At 40.0% G+C, this 16,180-nt stretch overlaps 1 protein-coding gene across 7 annotated transcripts in view; it reads left to right on the top strand.

Moving 5' to 3' along the window:
• The window catches only part of KEL (Kell blood group, metallo-endopeptidase), a 28,748-nt gene that overhangs the window by 9,642 nt on the left and 2,926 nt on the right, over window positions 1-16,180 (top strand). For 3 of the 7 annotated variants that reach the window (XM_017736509.1, XM_008635417.2, XM_017736508.1), the window contains exons 3-18: window positions 1,946-2,087; window positions 3,439-3,642; window positions 4,232-4,356; window positions 5,272-5,418; window positions 5,651-5,713; window positions 6,696-6,884; window positions 7,279-7,424; window positions 8,683-8,806; window positions 9,305-9,415; window positions 10,444-10,542; window positions 11,092-11,169; window positions 11,624-11,727; window positions 12,598-12,708; window positions 14,754-14,821; window positions 15,055-15,212; window positions 16,032-16,127. In XM_017736509.1, the coding sequence (XP_017591998.1) occupies window positions 1,946-2,087; window positions 3,439-3,642; window positions 4,232-4,356; window positions 5,272-5,418; window positions 5,651-5,713; window positions 6,696-6,884; window positions 7,279-7,424; window positions 8,683-8,806; window positions 9,305-9,415; window positions 10,444-10,542; window positions 11,092-11,169; window positions 11,624-11,727; window positions 12,598-12,708; window positions 14,754-14,821; window positions 15,055-15,212; window positions 16,032-16,127 (1,965 nt within the window). Of the gene's footprint in view, window positions 1-1,945; window positions 2,088-3,438; window positions 3,643-4,231; window positions 4,357-5,271; window positions 5,419-5,650; window positions 5,714-6,695; window positions 6,885-7,278; window positions 7,425-8,682; window positions 8,807-9,304; window positions 9,416-10,443; window positions 10,543-11,091; window positions 11,170-11,623; window positions 11,728-12,597; window positions 12,709-14,753; window positions 14,822-15,054; window positions 15,213-16,031; window positions 16,177-16,180 lie in introns of all 7 variants that reach the window. The other 4 variants (XR_001862635.1, XM_017736510.1, XM_017736511.1 and 1 more) reach the window with 3 other exon arrangements.

Genomic DNA, 16,180 nt, shown 5'->3' with positions numbered 1-16,180 from the left:
AAAATAGGATTTTAAACAAGAAAAGCAGTTAGGCATTCAACTCTTGTTAGCAATTTCCAGGAGCTGAGTAAGCTTTTGAGAGGCTTTTATTCAAGATTGAATAAAATGCACATTTGAAAGATTATAAAATTATGAGGTCTGTTTTTCTATTGCTTATTTTTGTTTTCTGTTCTGTTAATGTTTTTGTGCAGAAGTTGTACCGTAGTATATTAGTCCAGATGATTAACAGCAGACTCCTTCATTTCCTTAATGTTCCCTTAGGTGAAAGGGTATATATTGTGATGTACTTAATTCCTGTAAGATTTTGCTCCATTTCTTGTGATTTTTGTCGAGATCCATGTTTCCGTGTTTTGTGGCAAAGAACATAGATACTGAGTGTGGTGACAAATGCGGTTTAGCTACTGCATGTAAGGGAGCATGAGAAGAGAGATGACAGTCCGGAACCTGAGAGTCATGACTAGGCAGGCAAGAAGCAATGCCTCAAAAAGCATGGGGTGCACGCCAGTATAGGTGTAAGGCAGGCCTGGTGACAGTGCCCAGGGTCAACCAAGAGTGTAGATTGCCAGGCAAGTCCCTTGTGAGGAGACAGGTTCCAGGTCAAACCTGCAGAATCAAGTCTGTAGGTTATGGTCAGGACCCAGATCAGTGGCATGCCTGTCCAGATGAAGGCATGGCTGCCATTGCAGCAGAGCTCAGATGGAGACTGCACAGGAGAAAGGCCAAGTGAAGAAGGGGCATGTTCATTAAGGCTGCCTCTTGCTTTGCCTCAAAGAGTTCCAAGGCCTGACAAGGTTTCTCAAACAGATTTCTTGTATCAGAGGACCAGGATAGAACAGGGAGCTAAACTTGAGCCTGTGGGGACAGTACAGGACAGGCCCTGACGCTGACATGTAGGACTCTCCCAGTAGCACTTCCATCAGCTTTCACAGCTATGAGATTTTCTCCTTGCTACAGCTGAGGTTTTCCATTATCTTCTGGGGTATTTTCCCTCCTTCTGCCTCCCCTTTCTCACTGTTTATTCTTATTTAGTCATTCCACTTTTCATTTTTTTCAGTTCTTTCCCTTTCTTTATATATTACCAGCATGCATTCACATGTCTGTTCTTTTGTAAACTGCTGTTCTCCAGTCTTATGTACGTCAAAGTATGCAGAAGGAGTGAACACCCAGAGAAAATGTCATCTCCTATAACTATATCCAGGTAGATGCTAGGGGTGTATCCTATGATAGTCATCTAGCTTCCTTTGCAATCAACAGAGAAAAGGACAAATAACTCCGGAGAATGCTTCAGCTCATGCTAAAACAGATATCTAAAACAGAAGGTGTACTCATTAGGTGCCTAGGCTGTTCCACTGACTAAAAAGACACACCTAGATTATGAACAAAACTAAATTAGAGTGAGATAAGACCTCTCTGTATATAAGATCTTCTCAGTGATTTACAGCTTACTCCAGTTTGTAGAATAGAACAAATCTTTTCTCTCACTTGAACTGGACTTGAGGGCTTAGGATGCAGTATTTTATTTCTTCAGGAGAGATCTGAAATTAGTGCTCAGGTTGCCAGACTGTAGCAGTATAAAGAACCACCAGTCCTAGCCATCCTGTTACTAGTTTTATAGATGCAAAAAGGCTTTGATATATTCAGGAAGTACATGCAAGGTGATTCCATAAAACAGAATGAACCATGGAGGGACAAATCTCCTCATAGCAAGCTGGATTTTCAATGCATAATTCATAACACTGTGCAACAGTTATAGCTTGAAAAGAAAGGGAAATGAGGAAGTGAGAAAGCCTCTGGGAATACAGTCATGTAGATGACTTGGATAACTATTGTGTTTTGGCAGTAGTCCTGTGAGTGATTTTCTAGTAGATTAGGTGGGAGATGGAGTATATTATCAGTGCTAACCTTAATATGAATTTTTCTTTCTTAATTTTTTCTGTCTCTTCAGACCTGTGACCAGGAGCTGAGAACAGGTGCAAAGAAAGAACGATGCCTTCAGGGGAAAAGCGTACTTCTGTGTGCACTTCTTCTCAGTACTCTCCTTGGGTTTACATTGCTTATCACCTACCTCGTGATGACTTGTGCTCTAGGTATAATATGAGATACCCTTTTCTATTCTTCCTCATCCACCCCATTTTAAGACCCCTTTATCTCTTACCTGCCTCCACTGTTTTAAGCTTAACATCAGTATTAAGAACCAGACTTTCAGAATCTCCAGGAATCATAACACTTTTTGTCAAAAAGGTACATTTTTCTACCTCTTCCTTGGGTCACAGTGGGGAGAGATCCTCCACATCTGTTCTCCTCTGCCTGCCATTTAATATGCCTGAGCCCAGTTTAGAGGGAGAGCAGCGTTTTATTGTCTTGCACCTCATCAGTGTGTTCTGCTCTGTCTATAGTCAGGAAACAGAACTGAATCTGACACTTGGAGCTCCTCCTCTGCACTTTTATCTCTGACTTAAGTTTAGTCCTGGTTTTCTAGTACAGATCAGTGCAGTCATAGAGTAAAAGAAGTTATAGTTTCTTGCTAATGGAGAAGCTGTGAGTATAGACCAGAAACATTAATTTACCTTCCAAATTTGCTAAAGAACTATCTGCAGAATGGTCCATGTCAATGTCTGTGCATATAGAAAGCTCAATACTGAAGGTGCATTTATATTGGTGGATACAGGTATTCCCTGCTCCAAAATAAGCACTGTTGACTCTTTGCCTAGCTTTTTTCTTTAGCTCTTGTTATGTGTTGGAGACAGTTCACTTCAGAGACCAAGGAAAAACTGTTAGTTTAGATCTAGTCCATTTCTACTCTGCCTACCTTCTCCCATGTCAACTTTGAAACCATTGTATGGGAAGTCTCACCTTGATTTACAAGTGGATTATTTCAGTAAATAATGGATCTGATCTGATGTTGATATAAGATACTGAACTAAAATGAGAACATATACCTGGTGATTTGCAGCAGTTAAGAAAAAGAGAGTTATAGATCGAAGCAAGATATTCTAGAAAGTCCTTGTCCTCTTTTGGCAAATGTCATTGCTGAGAAATGTTTCCCATGCTTGAAAAAAAGTTGTTTTAATCTTATGTCATTACTTTCACTGGGCTATGTCCTTCCCTTTCATCACGTGTTGACACCATCAGTTGTTTCTTGTTTATCATGTGGCCAAATTCGGCTGATCCAGGGGAAGGACACTGAAAATGCAAAATAATCCAACTTGTGGCTGCCTAGATAGTACAAACAGAGGACAATCTCCCTGGGAAGTGAAAGAGAAAACACACTTCATCCATATTCAGCAATACCTTACAAGGAATTCAACACTGCATGCAGAGGAGCTTGTACCAAAAAAAAGTCTTTTGGGGTAAATGTCCCCTAAAAGTGTTTTGTTCAGAGTTGCTCTCACTTTCCGCTGTCACTTCTCAGTTCTCTCTTATTTACCTCCTCTTCAGGATCCTGTGCTGCTGAGTCAGATCTTGGTCTATTGGAAAGACTTCTGAATTCTAGGAATGACACTGTAAACCCCTGTGAGAACTTCTACAAATATGCCTGTGGCAGATGGGAAGGCAAACAGTCAAGCAGAACCAGAGAAGAATCACTAAATGTATTTGATGTGTTGTTGGAAGAAAACCTGTTGATCCTGAAAAGGCTTTTAGGTAGGGACAGATGATTGGTGTGTTACCTTCGGCATCTGCCTCGGTCAGAGCTGACAATAGTAGTAACTGAGAGCACAATCATTCCTAACAGGGACTGAGTCCCCTCTCTTCGTTCTTCTATCATTACAGGCACAGATTTGTTTTTGAGCATGTCATATTACAGTAGCTGCATTTTAAACATTTTAATTCCCCTTGCCAAGTGTAACAGATGAAAGTCACGCTTTAAAATTCTGACAGCAACCCAAACCATTTTCCTGTTGCCTTGTCAAAGCAGGCCATTGTTGCTCTGCTAGTCTGAAAGTGCACTCTGATGATGTGTCCTGTCTCTGTGGGGGACTGAAGCCTAGATATGCACCATCTTCCTGTTGTACTCCTGCTTCCATGCAAAGAAACTCACATATTTGGTCTCAGGAAGAGTCATGGCGCTAGAAAGTCCCTTGCTTTGAGTCACTGTGGGAAATGTGGATGTATTTATTAAAATGTTCTGGATCAAAGTACAGTATTTTCTTAAAACCGTTCTCTGCTCTAATACTGTCCCAACTTCTTTTTAAACTTATTTTTAAATTTTAAATCTACTCTTTTTCTTCAGAAAGTCCACAGTTTGGGATAAGAGGCTCAGCCAAGGAGAAAGCAATGAAATTTTATCGTTCCTGCATGGATACTGAACGAATAGAATCCCAAGGAGCTCAGACGTTGAAGGACCTCCTAAATCAGGTGAATGTTTGTGCTATTTCCTCTCCCTCAGGAAGAGAATTCCTGCACGGAGAAGGAAAACGGGCAGTTAGGGTCATACAGTCCTACATGATGTAATTTTTCTAGAATCTGACCCTAGTCATGGTTCACAGCACAACTTCTAAGTGATAAATCCTGTAGCTTTAAATGCTGTTTCAAGAACTGATTTTCTGACATCAGGTACTTGAATCTTTCCTCATGACCTTATGTATTACTTAAGGATGGCAAAAAAACCAATACTGCAAAGAGGGATCATGTTTAATCTCAGAAATTCAGTTCAATATTCAGGGAACACCTGGAATGGATGAAATTTTTGTGTCTAAAATTAGATGATCATTCAGTAGTCAAGGCTTCCAAGAGAGCTTGTTTAAAGGAGAAAATCCTTCTCTTTCCATTCTGGGAGATTCCTCTCAATGCCAAGGGGAGCTGCACATTCTTCCTTCCGACAAAGAGCATTTAGGCCCTGTGTCAAAAGAGGATGCAGAACCTTCCAGCAGGAGGAACAGTGACTACAGGCCCACCTATGAATCTGCTTGTCAGGGAGGTGGGACCTTTAATCGCTGATCCCTGTTTGTCCTTCTGAATGGCTTCAGAAAAATGAGACCTATTTCCTGTCTCCTGCTTACCCAGTATTTTTTCCTGCACACTTTACTCTGTTGCTAATTACAATTCCTTTTCCTTGTGTCATTTTGCAGTTCATTGCTTTGCTTAGGGGAAAGTGTCAGGTCATTTTAAAGCCAGCAGCATATGTAGAACACTTCATGAGTTTCCCCTGGTGCTTTTTGCTCTGTTGCTTCTCAGTTATCATAGTGGCTAAGCTTATAGGTGTAAAAGAAAAAAAATTAAATACAGATCCAACCCATTTTTCTCACCTGCAGCATTTTTGTCTCTCTCTAGGTTGGTGGATGGCATAACACAGGTGTGGGGGAAACAAAAGATTTTAATGAAACTCTTCAGATTCTCATGGGCAGATACAGCACCTTCCCATTTTTTAGAGTCCTTGTGGGACCTAGTCCTTTTGACCCCAAGACCAATATTATTCAGGTGAGTATGCTAAAGAAAGAGCATTATCAAGGAAGCCCTGTGAGTAAAGAGTCAGACCAAGGCTTGCTCAAGTTAAGCCTTTGTTCTCTGAAGAATTTACAAACATTTTCCAAAAGTAAAAGCAAGTTAATAACATTTCAAATTCCATGATAATTTTTGATTACCAAAAGATCCTCACATTTCCATTCTTTCTGAAAATAATAATAAGTTTTTCCTTTACTCCTTTTTGCAGATTGACCATCCTGAGTTTGAGATTCCACTTGAGAGTGAATTCAAAGAGAAAAATTATCTTAAGGTAACATATCAGAGCCTGAAGCTCTGATATAGCTATTTGATGCAGGGATCTCCTTGAATTACCTCCTGGTTCAGAGTGGTCTATTTCCATGGGTTATGGTCAGTGACCTCTGAAAATGCATCCAGATGGAATTCTTTACAAAACTCTACTTTTCCAAAGGATAGATTGTAAAATGTAGCCCATTTTAGATCCCAAGTTGAAAACTTCTAGTGTAGAAACAGAATGTTATAATTATAATTTTAATTTCTACTTGCTAAGTAATCTGAATCTGGGCTTCATTTTAGCTTTTGCCTTGCCTGAATGTTTTTTAAAAGATGTTTTTGTCCAAAATAAGGCTTTATAACAAAATTTGTGTGTTGTAGGGAGGGATAGCTAGCATTTTAAGGCGTATTTTAAAAAGTTTGAATATAAGTTGAGGGAACAATAAACAACTTTGATCTTGGGACATTGCAACAAAATAAACCCTGTCATTTCTCCAAATTCATATAAACTGAGTTATTTCAGTTTCTTGTTCTGAGCTTTTCAGAAAAGTCCTCAATAAAACCCCTGAGCCAGCATAAACATTACTCTGAAACCTCATGAAGATAGAAACAAGAAGTTGACATTTTCTCTCCATTGAAAAGCTGGCTCATTATATCACTGAATTTCTCTCCTTTGACTCCAGAGATGACAGGCCTACATCTCTAAAATTATTCAAGTATTTGAAGTAATTGTGAGCTGTAATTGTGAAGTAATTGTGAGAAAAAATAATCTTTTGGGAATTCAGTGTTCTTCACTGAGAGAGGAACTGTACTTGGCAAGGTGTATTCCACATGAATAATTACATAAGGATGTTGCAGAAAGAAGACAGTTTTAGGAATGGGGCGGGCCTGCAGTAGCTTTCAAAGATTGAAGTTTATACGGTCAAGATGGATGGATGGATGGATGGAGTGACTAATTTTCAGTCATGTATCTTCCACTGGTCACATATTCTGTATTGCAGGTTCTCCGTGTGTATCTTTCATATTTGGAGAAACTGGGGGTCCTACTTGGAGGGACAGAGGATGATCCTACTGATTCCTTTTCCAAGACCTTGTCCTTCATCTCTAACCTCCAGCGAGTTGTCACCCCACTGCAGAAAAGACAGCAGAGGGGGATGCTGTTCTTTCGCACTACCATTAGGGAGCTACAGGTATCTGTGCCTTAGAATTTGAGCAACACAATTACACGTGACATTCATGTCTTCATTCTGAAGATCCAGATGAAAAGAGATATCAGACACTCTTATTACATGCCATTGTCTTGCAAATTACACTTGGAGCCTGTTGAGCTTTAAATAACCCTTTAACTTATGGTCTTTAACTGACAATCAGAATTTTTTCAGGCCCACAACTCTCTCCCCTCCCCGGCGCTAATTCCCTTTCAAAAAAGTCAATTCTCCTCTTCAAGATACACATTATAAAAACAATTTAACTTGTCAAAAGTATCTCTTAACAGTATTACGATGACTATCCTAGTTTTCCTGTTATTTCTTGTGAGCCAGTTTAGATTCATAATTCAGCATGTAAGTTTTGTTTCACTTGCAGGAAAAGGCACCTGCTATTGACTGGCTGGCATGTCTCCAGGCTGTCTTCCATCCTATGCCAATGAACCTCTCTCAGCCAATTGCAGTGCATGACATGGATTACTTAAGAGAAATGTCACAGCTCATCAAGAAATGGCACGAGGGAAGGTAGGAGTCGACAGCTATGATTGCTCATGCCCCAAGAAATATTTACTTCAAATACTATAGGTTTAATAGGTCTGTCTTAGAGGCTGCTAAATCCAATAGTCTAACAATTGCAAGACTGCTGTGGCTTTATATCCACAGGTTTGGCCAGTGCTATGGCTTAGCATATATTCCCAATAGGCTTGCATATGCATGTACCATGTCTGAACACACATATAAAATAATATATTTATGTGTGTCACACAGAGAGGGAACACAGTGTATTGACTGGCACCCATCCACCCATAGCACTCATACAAACATGAACCCAGACTAATCCTATTCCTCAGCTCCAGCTGATCAGGATTGCTCAATACTAGTGAAATATGTGTGCACACACATGATACGGCTCACTCCAATAGCTGGTCTTAGGTATTCAGTCTGTCAAGAAGCTGGCCAAGATCTCCTGGTGTTCACTTGGATATATCACATGGAATATATGAGTCTTGCATGGAATATATGAGAAACTTGCAAGCAACCCTTGCAACTTTGGTTGCTGGTACTCTGGTGTCTTCCTGTTACAAACACTCCTATCAGGTCTTTTCAGTAGCTGGTCCAAACCACTAGTATTTCCAATAGCCAGCTCTCAGACTCCTGCTCTCTCCAGAAGCCAGCTGGATCCAAAGTCCCTCCACTAGTCTCAGGCTCGTTGTCTCCAGCATCCAGTTCCATCCCCACACACAGTGAGTAGAATGTTACTTAACAATAGCATTTAATAAGATAGGACGTATCCTGGTGACCATGTGCAGAGCTCAATCAGACAGACGCCCTGGCAAGCACAAGTTTATGCTCAACCATCCCTTTCTACCACCTTTCCTCTCCTTTTTCCCACATATATTCTCCCAATCCACTATGATCCTTTCCTTTCCCTGCCTTTGGTCCTTCCTGTAAACATGCCATCATAAATCTTACAGAATCCCACAGACCTCTCATAATATTCTCTAAGTTTCACCCAGTCCTAAAAGTTATCCTTCTCCAACTTCCTATAAAGAATCCTGTGCCCCAGCAGGCAGTTACCCTTTAAGTATCCACAGTGTTTTGGGGAGTTTCTTTAGTAGACTCCTGTCAATCATCCTCCTTTGATAGCATCCAGGTGTATTCCATTCAGAGTTCTTTGTTGTCATTGTTCAGGTTCCTAGGATTTCTCTGCCTCAAGTTGCTCCTCTGATGCTTGCCTCACTTGTGTGTTTATGGTGACCAGCCTTCAATCTTCTGCCTACAGGGTCCCTCACATTTATATGATTGTTTGTCTGATTGGGAATCTCTCCCCAGCCCTTGACAGTCGATTCCAAGATGCACGCCTGGAGCTGTATAAGATCCTTTATGGAAAAATGGGATCTAGAATGGTGAGTCAGCCTTTTATCAGCTTCTTCAGCCTCCCTGACAGCTGAACACTGTAGGTCATACCTTCTGAATGTTCCCTTGATGCCTTAGATGAATGGAGTTTCTTAGATTTGGAGAGAAAAACTACTCTCCCCAAACCATTAAGTGCTTCTTTTTTCTCAAAAGAAATGTGGAAGTAGACATGACACACAAAAGTTTAGAGAGCTGAGTGTACTGTATCATGGAGTAGGAAAAATATATAGATGGTCATCTTTCTTCTATGGATTTTTCTCTGCTAACGTACAAATCTTCATCTTGAGGTAAGTGGAGTAGATCATAAGGAAATAAATGTTTTAGTAGAAATGTTTACTGAGGTAGCTTAAATAGAACTACATTACATATTCACTGCTGTCATTCTTAGTCAGCAGTGCATATGCTACCGACCACACATCTCCATATCATTTTACTGATTTCCTAGTTCTTTGCCCTCACTCTCATGTGTCTCTACTTTGTTCCTACAGATGCTAGCTGAGCGCTGGAGGAAGTGCTTGACTGATACCAGCTCTTTCTTTGAGCCAGTTCTAGGGAAGATGATTGTGCAAGAAATTTTCCCTGAGCAGACCAAGAAATTTGTAGGTATTCATCACCTTAACCCCCAAGCAGAGCTCAGATTCACCTCTTTCTTTTTTTGACATGCCACCTTAAGACCACATCAAGGCAGCAAAATCATGTGTAGGTTTCCTGCCTCTTTATATATTCCTCTGCTTACGCAAGTTCCCTCCTTTTTTTAGAATATGTCAGAACAAGATATTGCTGTCATTCTAGAATGATCAATGCTAAATACCAGCTATTATCTTTGTCCCAACTGTTAGAAAAGTCATATGTGCAGTACCAATAGCTATGACAGCGGTACAAATGCATGCAATCTCTGTGTGCTCCCTGGAATAAGAGTTAGTTAACAGTTAGTTAACACTATTCATCACCAACGTGATATATCTCAACAAGAACACTAAGCATTCAAATGAAAACATTCTGAATGGATCTACAGTAAAAAAGAACACCTGCCTGCAGTGTGGAAAAGATTTCTTTTTTTTCATCCTGTGATGGTCAGAGTTCCTTTCTCTTTTGAGGAAAGTTAGTGTAGCATCAGGTTTTGCAAACAGTTTGAAGTCTATAAGGTGGCAAGAGTAAATAACATCAAGAAAAGCTAATGGGAAAACCAAGACTACATGTAGTGAAGCATAAATTTTGATTAATAAAGCATAATTTTGAGAAGGATTAACTCAGATTGCCATAATTTTCAAAAGGGAGACACCAGCAAGAAATACTTGTGGATACTGAATTTTCATTTTGCTCATGAAGGGGTACAATTATTCATTATTGAATGAGAAGGAATTGTCTCCCTCTAAGTTACTGTGAGAGGCCAGATGAAAAGGTGTGTGGGAGAGAACAGTGAGCCCTGTGAGGAAAAACTGGATGCCAAATAACTTAAGCCTAAATCACTGTAGAAACTGAAATATTTTCTTTCATCACAAAAAGAAAGGAATTTTCCCTCAGTTATTCTGTGGTTGAATTGCTGGAACATGTGAAGATGGTAGCTAAGAGTGAGCAATGTTTTTGTGCAGTTGTGACCATGCCTTCTTTTTTTTATCCACGGCAGGCTGAGCAGATGTTCTCTGCCATCCAAGATGCCCTCTACGACCGCCTGGATCAGGTGGAGTGGATGGATGAACAGACTCGCCGAAACGCTAAAGCCTTGGTGCGTGCACAAGGCAGGAAGTACTGAGGCCTTCCTTTCCCTGAAGCCTTTGGAAAAGGAAGAGAAGAGACCTGCACCTTTATATATTCCTACCTGCTTCTACAGGCACACAATCTTAAATAGATGTCTTATTCATACTAAATATTGAAGGTGGTTTTGTAAGTGCCATAGGTACACATACACTGATGTGTAGGCATAGAGAGGCTCCGTTTTTGTTTGTCCACAGATACTCTGAATTAATTTTATTGAGATACAATTCAATTTTATACATCTAGTAAGGTTAAAAGCTAAAAAGCTGAATGGCAGAAGACAATACAAAGAAAAAGAATAGAACAACATTAGGCCTCAGGTCGTAGAATTGAGAAAGCAGAGCAGCAGGACAAGATATCTTCTTGAAACAGAGTAGCTGTCCTTTTAAAGAGCTGACTCACAGATCTTGCTTACATTGGTTGGAAATAGCCTTTAAAAGGACTTGCAGAATGTAAAGCCTCCTATTGATCAAGTTTCTTTTTGTTTGTTTGTTTGTTTGTTTGTTTATTATTATTTTAGGTTTCCAAACTACAAGTGGAGATTGGTTATCCAGCTCACATACTCCAGACTGACAAAGTGAACCTGGAATACCAGAATGTGAGGCATATAATGTAAACATGCCTGCCTCATTACTGGCAGTTTACCTGTATCAGCTGCTATCTTGTCTGCTTACAAAAGAGGCTATGACCTCTGGAGCGCATTTCCTACTTATCATTTTTTGGGAACATATGGGGCCAGAGAACCTTAATCTGTTGCTTCTATGCTGTTGCCTATACTGTCTCCTATTTAGAGTGGCTGGCCTGATCGAAGTAATTTTTTACCTGTTTGTATGATCTGTTTGGCCTTCAGATAACATTCCTGTCATATCTTAAATTGAAGGTCTTTAGAACTTGGAGAGAAAAAACCTACAAGTATCCCATTGGTTTCTCTTTTGATAAACCCTTTTTTGATCCATGGGACTTTTTTTTTCTAATTTTTTCTTTTTCTCAATTGTTCAATTCATTCCTTGCTTATGCCCTGTGACAGTCACATTCCCTGTCTTTTCCCTCAGTTGGAGATAAATGAAGACACTTTTTTCCTCAATGTGGTGGCTTGCTTGAAAATATTGAGGGAAAATTCCTACCTGAAGCTCCTTCAGCATCACCCGCAGGATAAGTAAGTAAGATAGTGATCTGAAAAATATAACAGAATCACATACTTATGAACCAACTGAGGTTGGAGATCAACCTGTTGGGATCACCTAGTCCAATCCCCCTTCTCAAGGCAGGATCAACTAGCTCAGGTCACTCAGAACTGTGATAACTGTATGTCTATAGCTCTCTTTTACTGTGGAAGAGGAGGAAGGGCAGGCGGGGGCCAGTGGGCAGAACTGGACTCAGTACTTCTGAATGTGGTTTCACCAGTTCTGAATGTTGCTGCAACTCTGCATTGCTGCATCCTGCTTTAAAAAAACCCTTGCATTTGGCAGCCTGTCCTACATTCAGCCTGAGCAATGCGACCAAAACACCCCATCATTGTGAAGAGACCACCAGACCCCTGAAAAAAACCCACTTTTTTTGACCATACACCCCTGATTAAGAGGGATAGCTGGTTCTCCTGGGCTTCACAACAAAGCAAACAGCAAAGCACTGTGATGACATGAATGCTGGTGGAGTCACCTCAAAGGCAGGACATAGGATGCTTCAGAAGGAAGGCAGCATTGACAGACGTGCTTTGGACCTAAGTCCTCCTGAAGAGTGTTCTGTGCAGGACTTCACAGGAGGTTACTAATCCTAATTTACTTGTCAGGAAAATTGTGAGGGAGAATCTCTTTATGTCTATGAAAACTGAGCTATTAGTTCTGGCCATCTGTAAACAACTGAAGATTTATTTCAAACACCTGTAACTCTAGATAATGTGAATTTCATAATTTGCTGGTGCTGTGTGAACAGTTGAACTATTTTTGCAAGCCGGTGCAAGAAAGGATCAAAGTTTGAGATAAGGAGTTAATACATTCTCTAATTTCTCTTTTTATTTTGCTTCTAGCTGGCGTGTGCACCCCTGGAGTGTGCATTCATACTATTCAGTAAGGCACCACATGGTGGTCTTTCCAGCTGGAATGTTCCGCAGTCCGTTTTTCCACATGGAGTTTCCCAGGTATGGAGGGGCTTAAGAGGTTCAAGCTGAATGTAGTCCCTGGGCTGCACCATGCTTCCAGGAGGAATCTTAGTGGGTGGTCTGTCTTTAATCTGTTTTTCTTACTGCATCCCGGGGGGAAACCCAGCTTTTTCTAAAGCTTGATGAATTCTTGGAGTGAGTGATCGTTGACTCTGCTGAAGCAAAATCAGAATCTAGGTGAAACTAAACTAAGACAAAGATACTATTCCAGAGCAAAGAGGCAGAAGTCATGTGTAGGTTAACTGCAAAGAAGACATTTCACCTTTGCCCCTCATTTTCTAGATTCCAAGGATTCCTGAAATCTAACCCAGAGAAAACAGGAGCCTCACAGAGCAACTTCTTGTCAGAAGTCTTTTTCAAATGTATCACAGTTCTTCTCTCATTTTTTTTTAAGAAACCTTTTCTGCCAAGCAAATAGATGTTTCATTCTGAGTCTTCCCCTGCAATAATGACACTTCTCTAGATCATACTCCTCTGGTTGTGTTCTTTCATCACATGGAACAGATCTCTTAAGCAATATTTTTTCTGATAATAAAAGCACTTCAAGCAGTTGATTGTAAACATATCATTCAATGTCCTTTTTGCCTGATAGTGGATAGATACTTGTCCTAATACCATTGTACTGAAAGATAAGCTCACGTTGTGGCAAGAGGCTGAAGTTTGAAAGAAACATGTCTTAAGATTGCTTAAAAGTAATTATTTTCTCAGTAGTGATCTAGAAGTCACCAGTCCTTGCAGTATTTAATTAATTTATTATAGTATGAAGAAAAGGACATCTCAAAAGAATAGTAGAAAATAATTTTTTTTTCCAGTGGTATGGGCTGTCACTGTATTTTTCCTCTGTGAAAAATGTCTATGCCTTCTTATTCCTTTTGTATTCAGTGTTAGTAAAGTACATTCTTTTCACTGTCACCTCAGTTGAATAGACTGATAAGTAAAACTTAATCAGCTTTTGGTGAGTTGGTACAATGGCATTTTCTCAGATGATGCTCTGGAGTTTAAACTTTACTGGCAAAAGCTAATTCAGGTGACTATGAAGATAATTTTTAAAACAAGAACTCAGCAAAGCAGTACAATTGTTACAGTATCATAGAATCATAGAAATAATTGGGTTGGAAGGAACCTTTCTTTAAACATCATCTAGTTCCACCCCCCTGCCATGCACAGGGACACCTTCCACTAGACCAGGTTGCTCAGAGCCGCATCAAACCTGGCCCTGAACACTTCCAGGGATGGGGCATCCACAACTTCTCTGAGTAACATTTATAAATTATCAGCTATAGAACTCTTACTGAGTTCCCAGTGATGAAGTAATGATCCAGTACGATAATTTCATGCTTCAGCTGTGTTAATCAGTGCACGGGAAGACAGAATGAGTCCATAATTTCATATAATGGAAATGCACTTTGAGTGTTCTCTTCCTTTTGAGAGTATCTGTAAATTCATTGCATAGAACCATAGAAATTCCATTTGGAAATAACTACTGGAGGTCTCTAGGACAACCTCATGCTTGTGGCAAGATTGCCAATGCTAGACCAGAGTAATTGCAGTCAAATCATCATGATTTTAATTTGCCTTGCCAGTTTTATGTATTCTTTCTCACTAGACAAAAGTTGCAAGATTGCTTCTCCAAACATCCTGCTTTTGTATGGTTACCATTGTAGCTGCTGTTTGTGCAGCATTTCAGACAGTAGAGGGTCAATAAGGACATACTTCAACAACAATACCTGTCATTACAGCTAATGAAGGCAGAATCTCATTCATAGACTCTTCATTGTTATGATGGCTTATTAGCTACAAATACTTTAAAATAAGCCCATAATACAATTTTAAGCATTGGTAGGATAATTTACACTTGTATTTGCACTTTTACACATCTGAGTGACAACACATACAAAGTGTTTCTGTGGGGTCCCAGAGCAGAATGCTCCTGTGGAGCACACAGTCGTGCTCAGTGGCTATAAAGAATGCTCCTCTGCCCTCTTTTTCTTTCCAAAAGCCCTCTTTTCATCTTTATTTTTCAGCGCTGTGAATTTTGGAGCCATCGGGGTCTTCATGGCGCATGAAATTCTTCACTCATTCTATGGTTATGGTGGGTACTGGCTGTGGTGTCTTTATTTACTCCTCTAGGTCCCACTGGTACTTTCCCTTAGAGGATCTGAAATCCCGGTCCTTATATCAGTGTGTACATATATTATTGAGCTAGATGAACTTAAGGAAAACACATTCCAGTCCATGCTGGTTACTAGGAAGAATCAGTGATTAATGTGAGGAACACAGGTGAATGCCATAAATAGTTTTACTTCTAGGACTTTTCCCCCACAGTGTTGCCTGTGGACTGTCCTGCATGCAACAGGAGTGCACTACAAAGATCTACAGACTGCTTGGTTGAACACTATGAAAGCTACAGCTTTAATGTCAATGGCACCTTCACACTATTGGAGAATACAGCTGACACTGGAGGGCTCGCTGTCGCTTACCAGGTATTGTGGTTTTCTTACTTCTGGAATCTCATAGTCTCACTACATAACACACAAGATTGCCCTGCTGCTTCCCTCTCCCACATCCTTCTCCAGTTCCAGGTTTCTTACACCACCTGTGCCAGTGAAGCATGAGCCCAGCATGTCCTCTCTTAGTCCAGAGAGAGGTTCCTCACAAAGCTTTGCTCATAGTCTCTATATGTCCATGTAAGACAGCTTCTCTCCTTCACCACCTTTACCTCCCTGTTTATGTCATGCATACAAAGGCATGCTATTGTATATACGCTTATGTTATACTTGAGGAAGTAAGCTGAGACATGAAACAGAATTTTGTGTGGTGGTGAAATGACTATAACAATGTTTTCAGCAGTACTTTAGAGAGAATTTTTTGTTTCCTCATACAGTACTTTAGCAGTTTAACTGCTGAGGGTAGTGTGAGACCCCTAGGTCTAAGACGGTACTTGTTACATTTTTCATGAAGGACATTGGGAGGTAGAAATTCTTTAATCTATAGTCAAATATTTGTGATTTGTTTTGAAACTAATTTTCATTCTTTTATAGTACAATTACAACATCTTATGACAATGTGTGTGGTAGTATCGGTGTAGTAGCATCTGAAATGGTAAAGAAAGTAATTATATTGTTACTCTCCCACTTTAGATTTTTTAAGGGCATGGCCAGCAGCAGAAAGCCTCAGAGTGAGATAAAAAGTTGCTAATTTATTAAATATTTATCAAATTAATAGATTTCACTGACAGAAGACATGAGCTTGCAATACTGTCTAAAGGAAGCTTTATTATTATCCCTTTTATCTCTCCACAGGCCTATAAGAATTGGATGAAAAAGCACAAAGAAGAGAAGGATTTACCTAAAATTGGACTTTCACATGATCAACTTTTCTACCTCAGTTTTGCTCATGTAATGAATGCTAATCGTGTGTCTTTCTCACTCTCCATTTCTCCCACACTCTT

This window comes from Corvus brachyrhynchos, unplaced genomic scaffold, assembly GCF_000691975.1.
Source record: "Corvus brachyrhynchos isolate BGI_N302 unplaced genomic scaffold, ASM69197v1 scaffold176, whole genome shotgun sequence".
NCBI classification, from domain to species: Eukaryota; Metazoa; Chordata; class Aves; order Passeriformes; family Corvidae; genus Corvus; species Corvus brachyrhynchos.
Note: the sequence above shows the minus strand (reverse complement) of the source record. Positions and strands in the feature narration are given on the sequence as shown.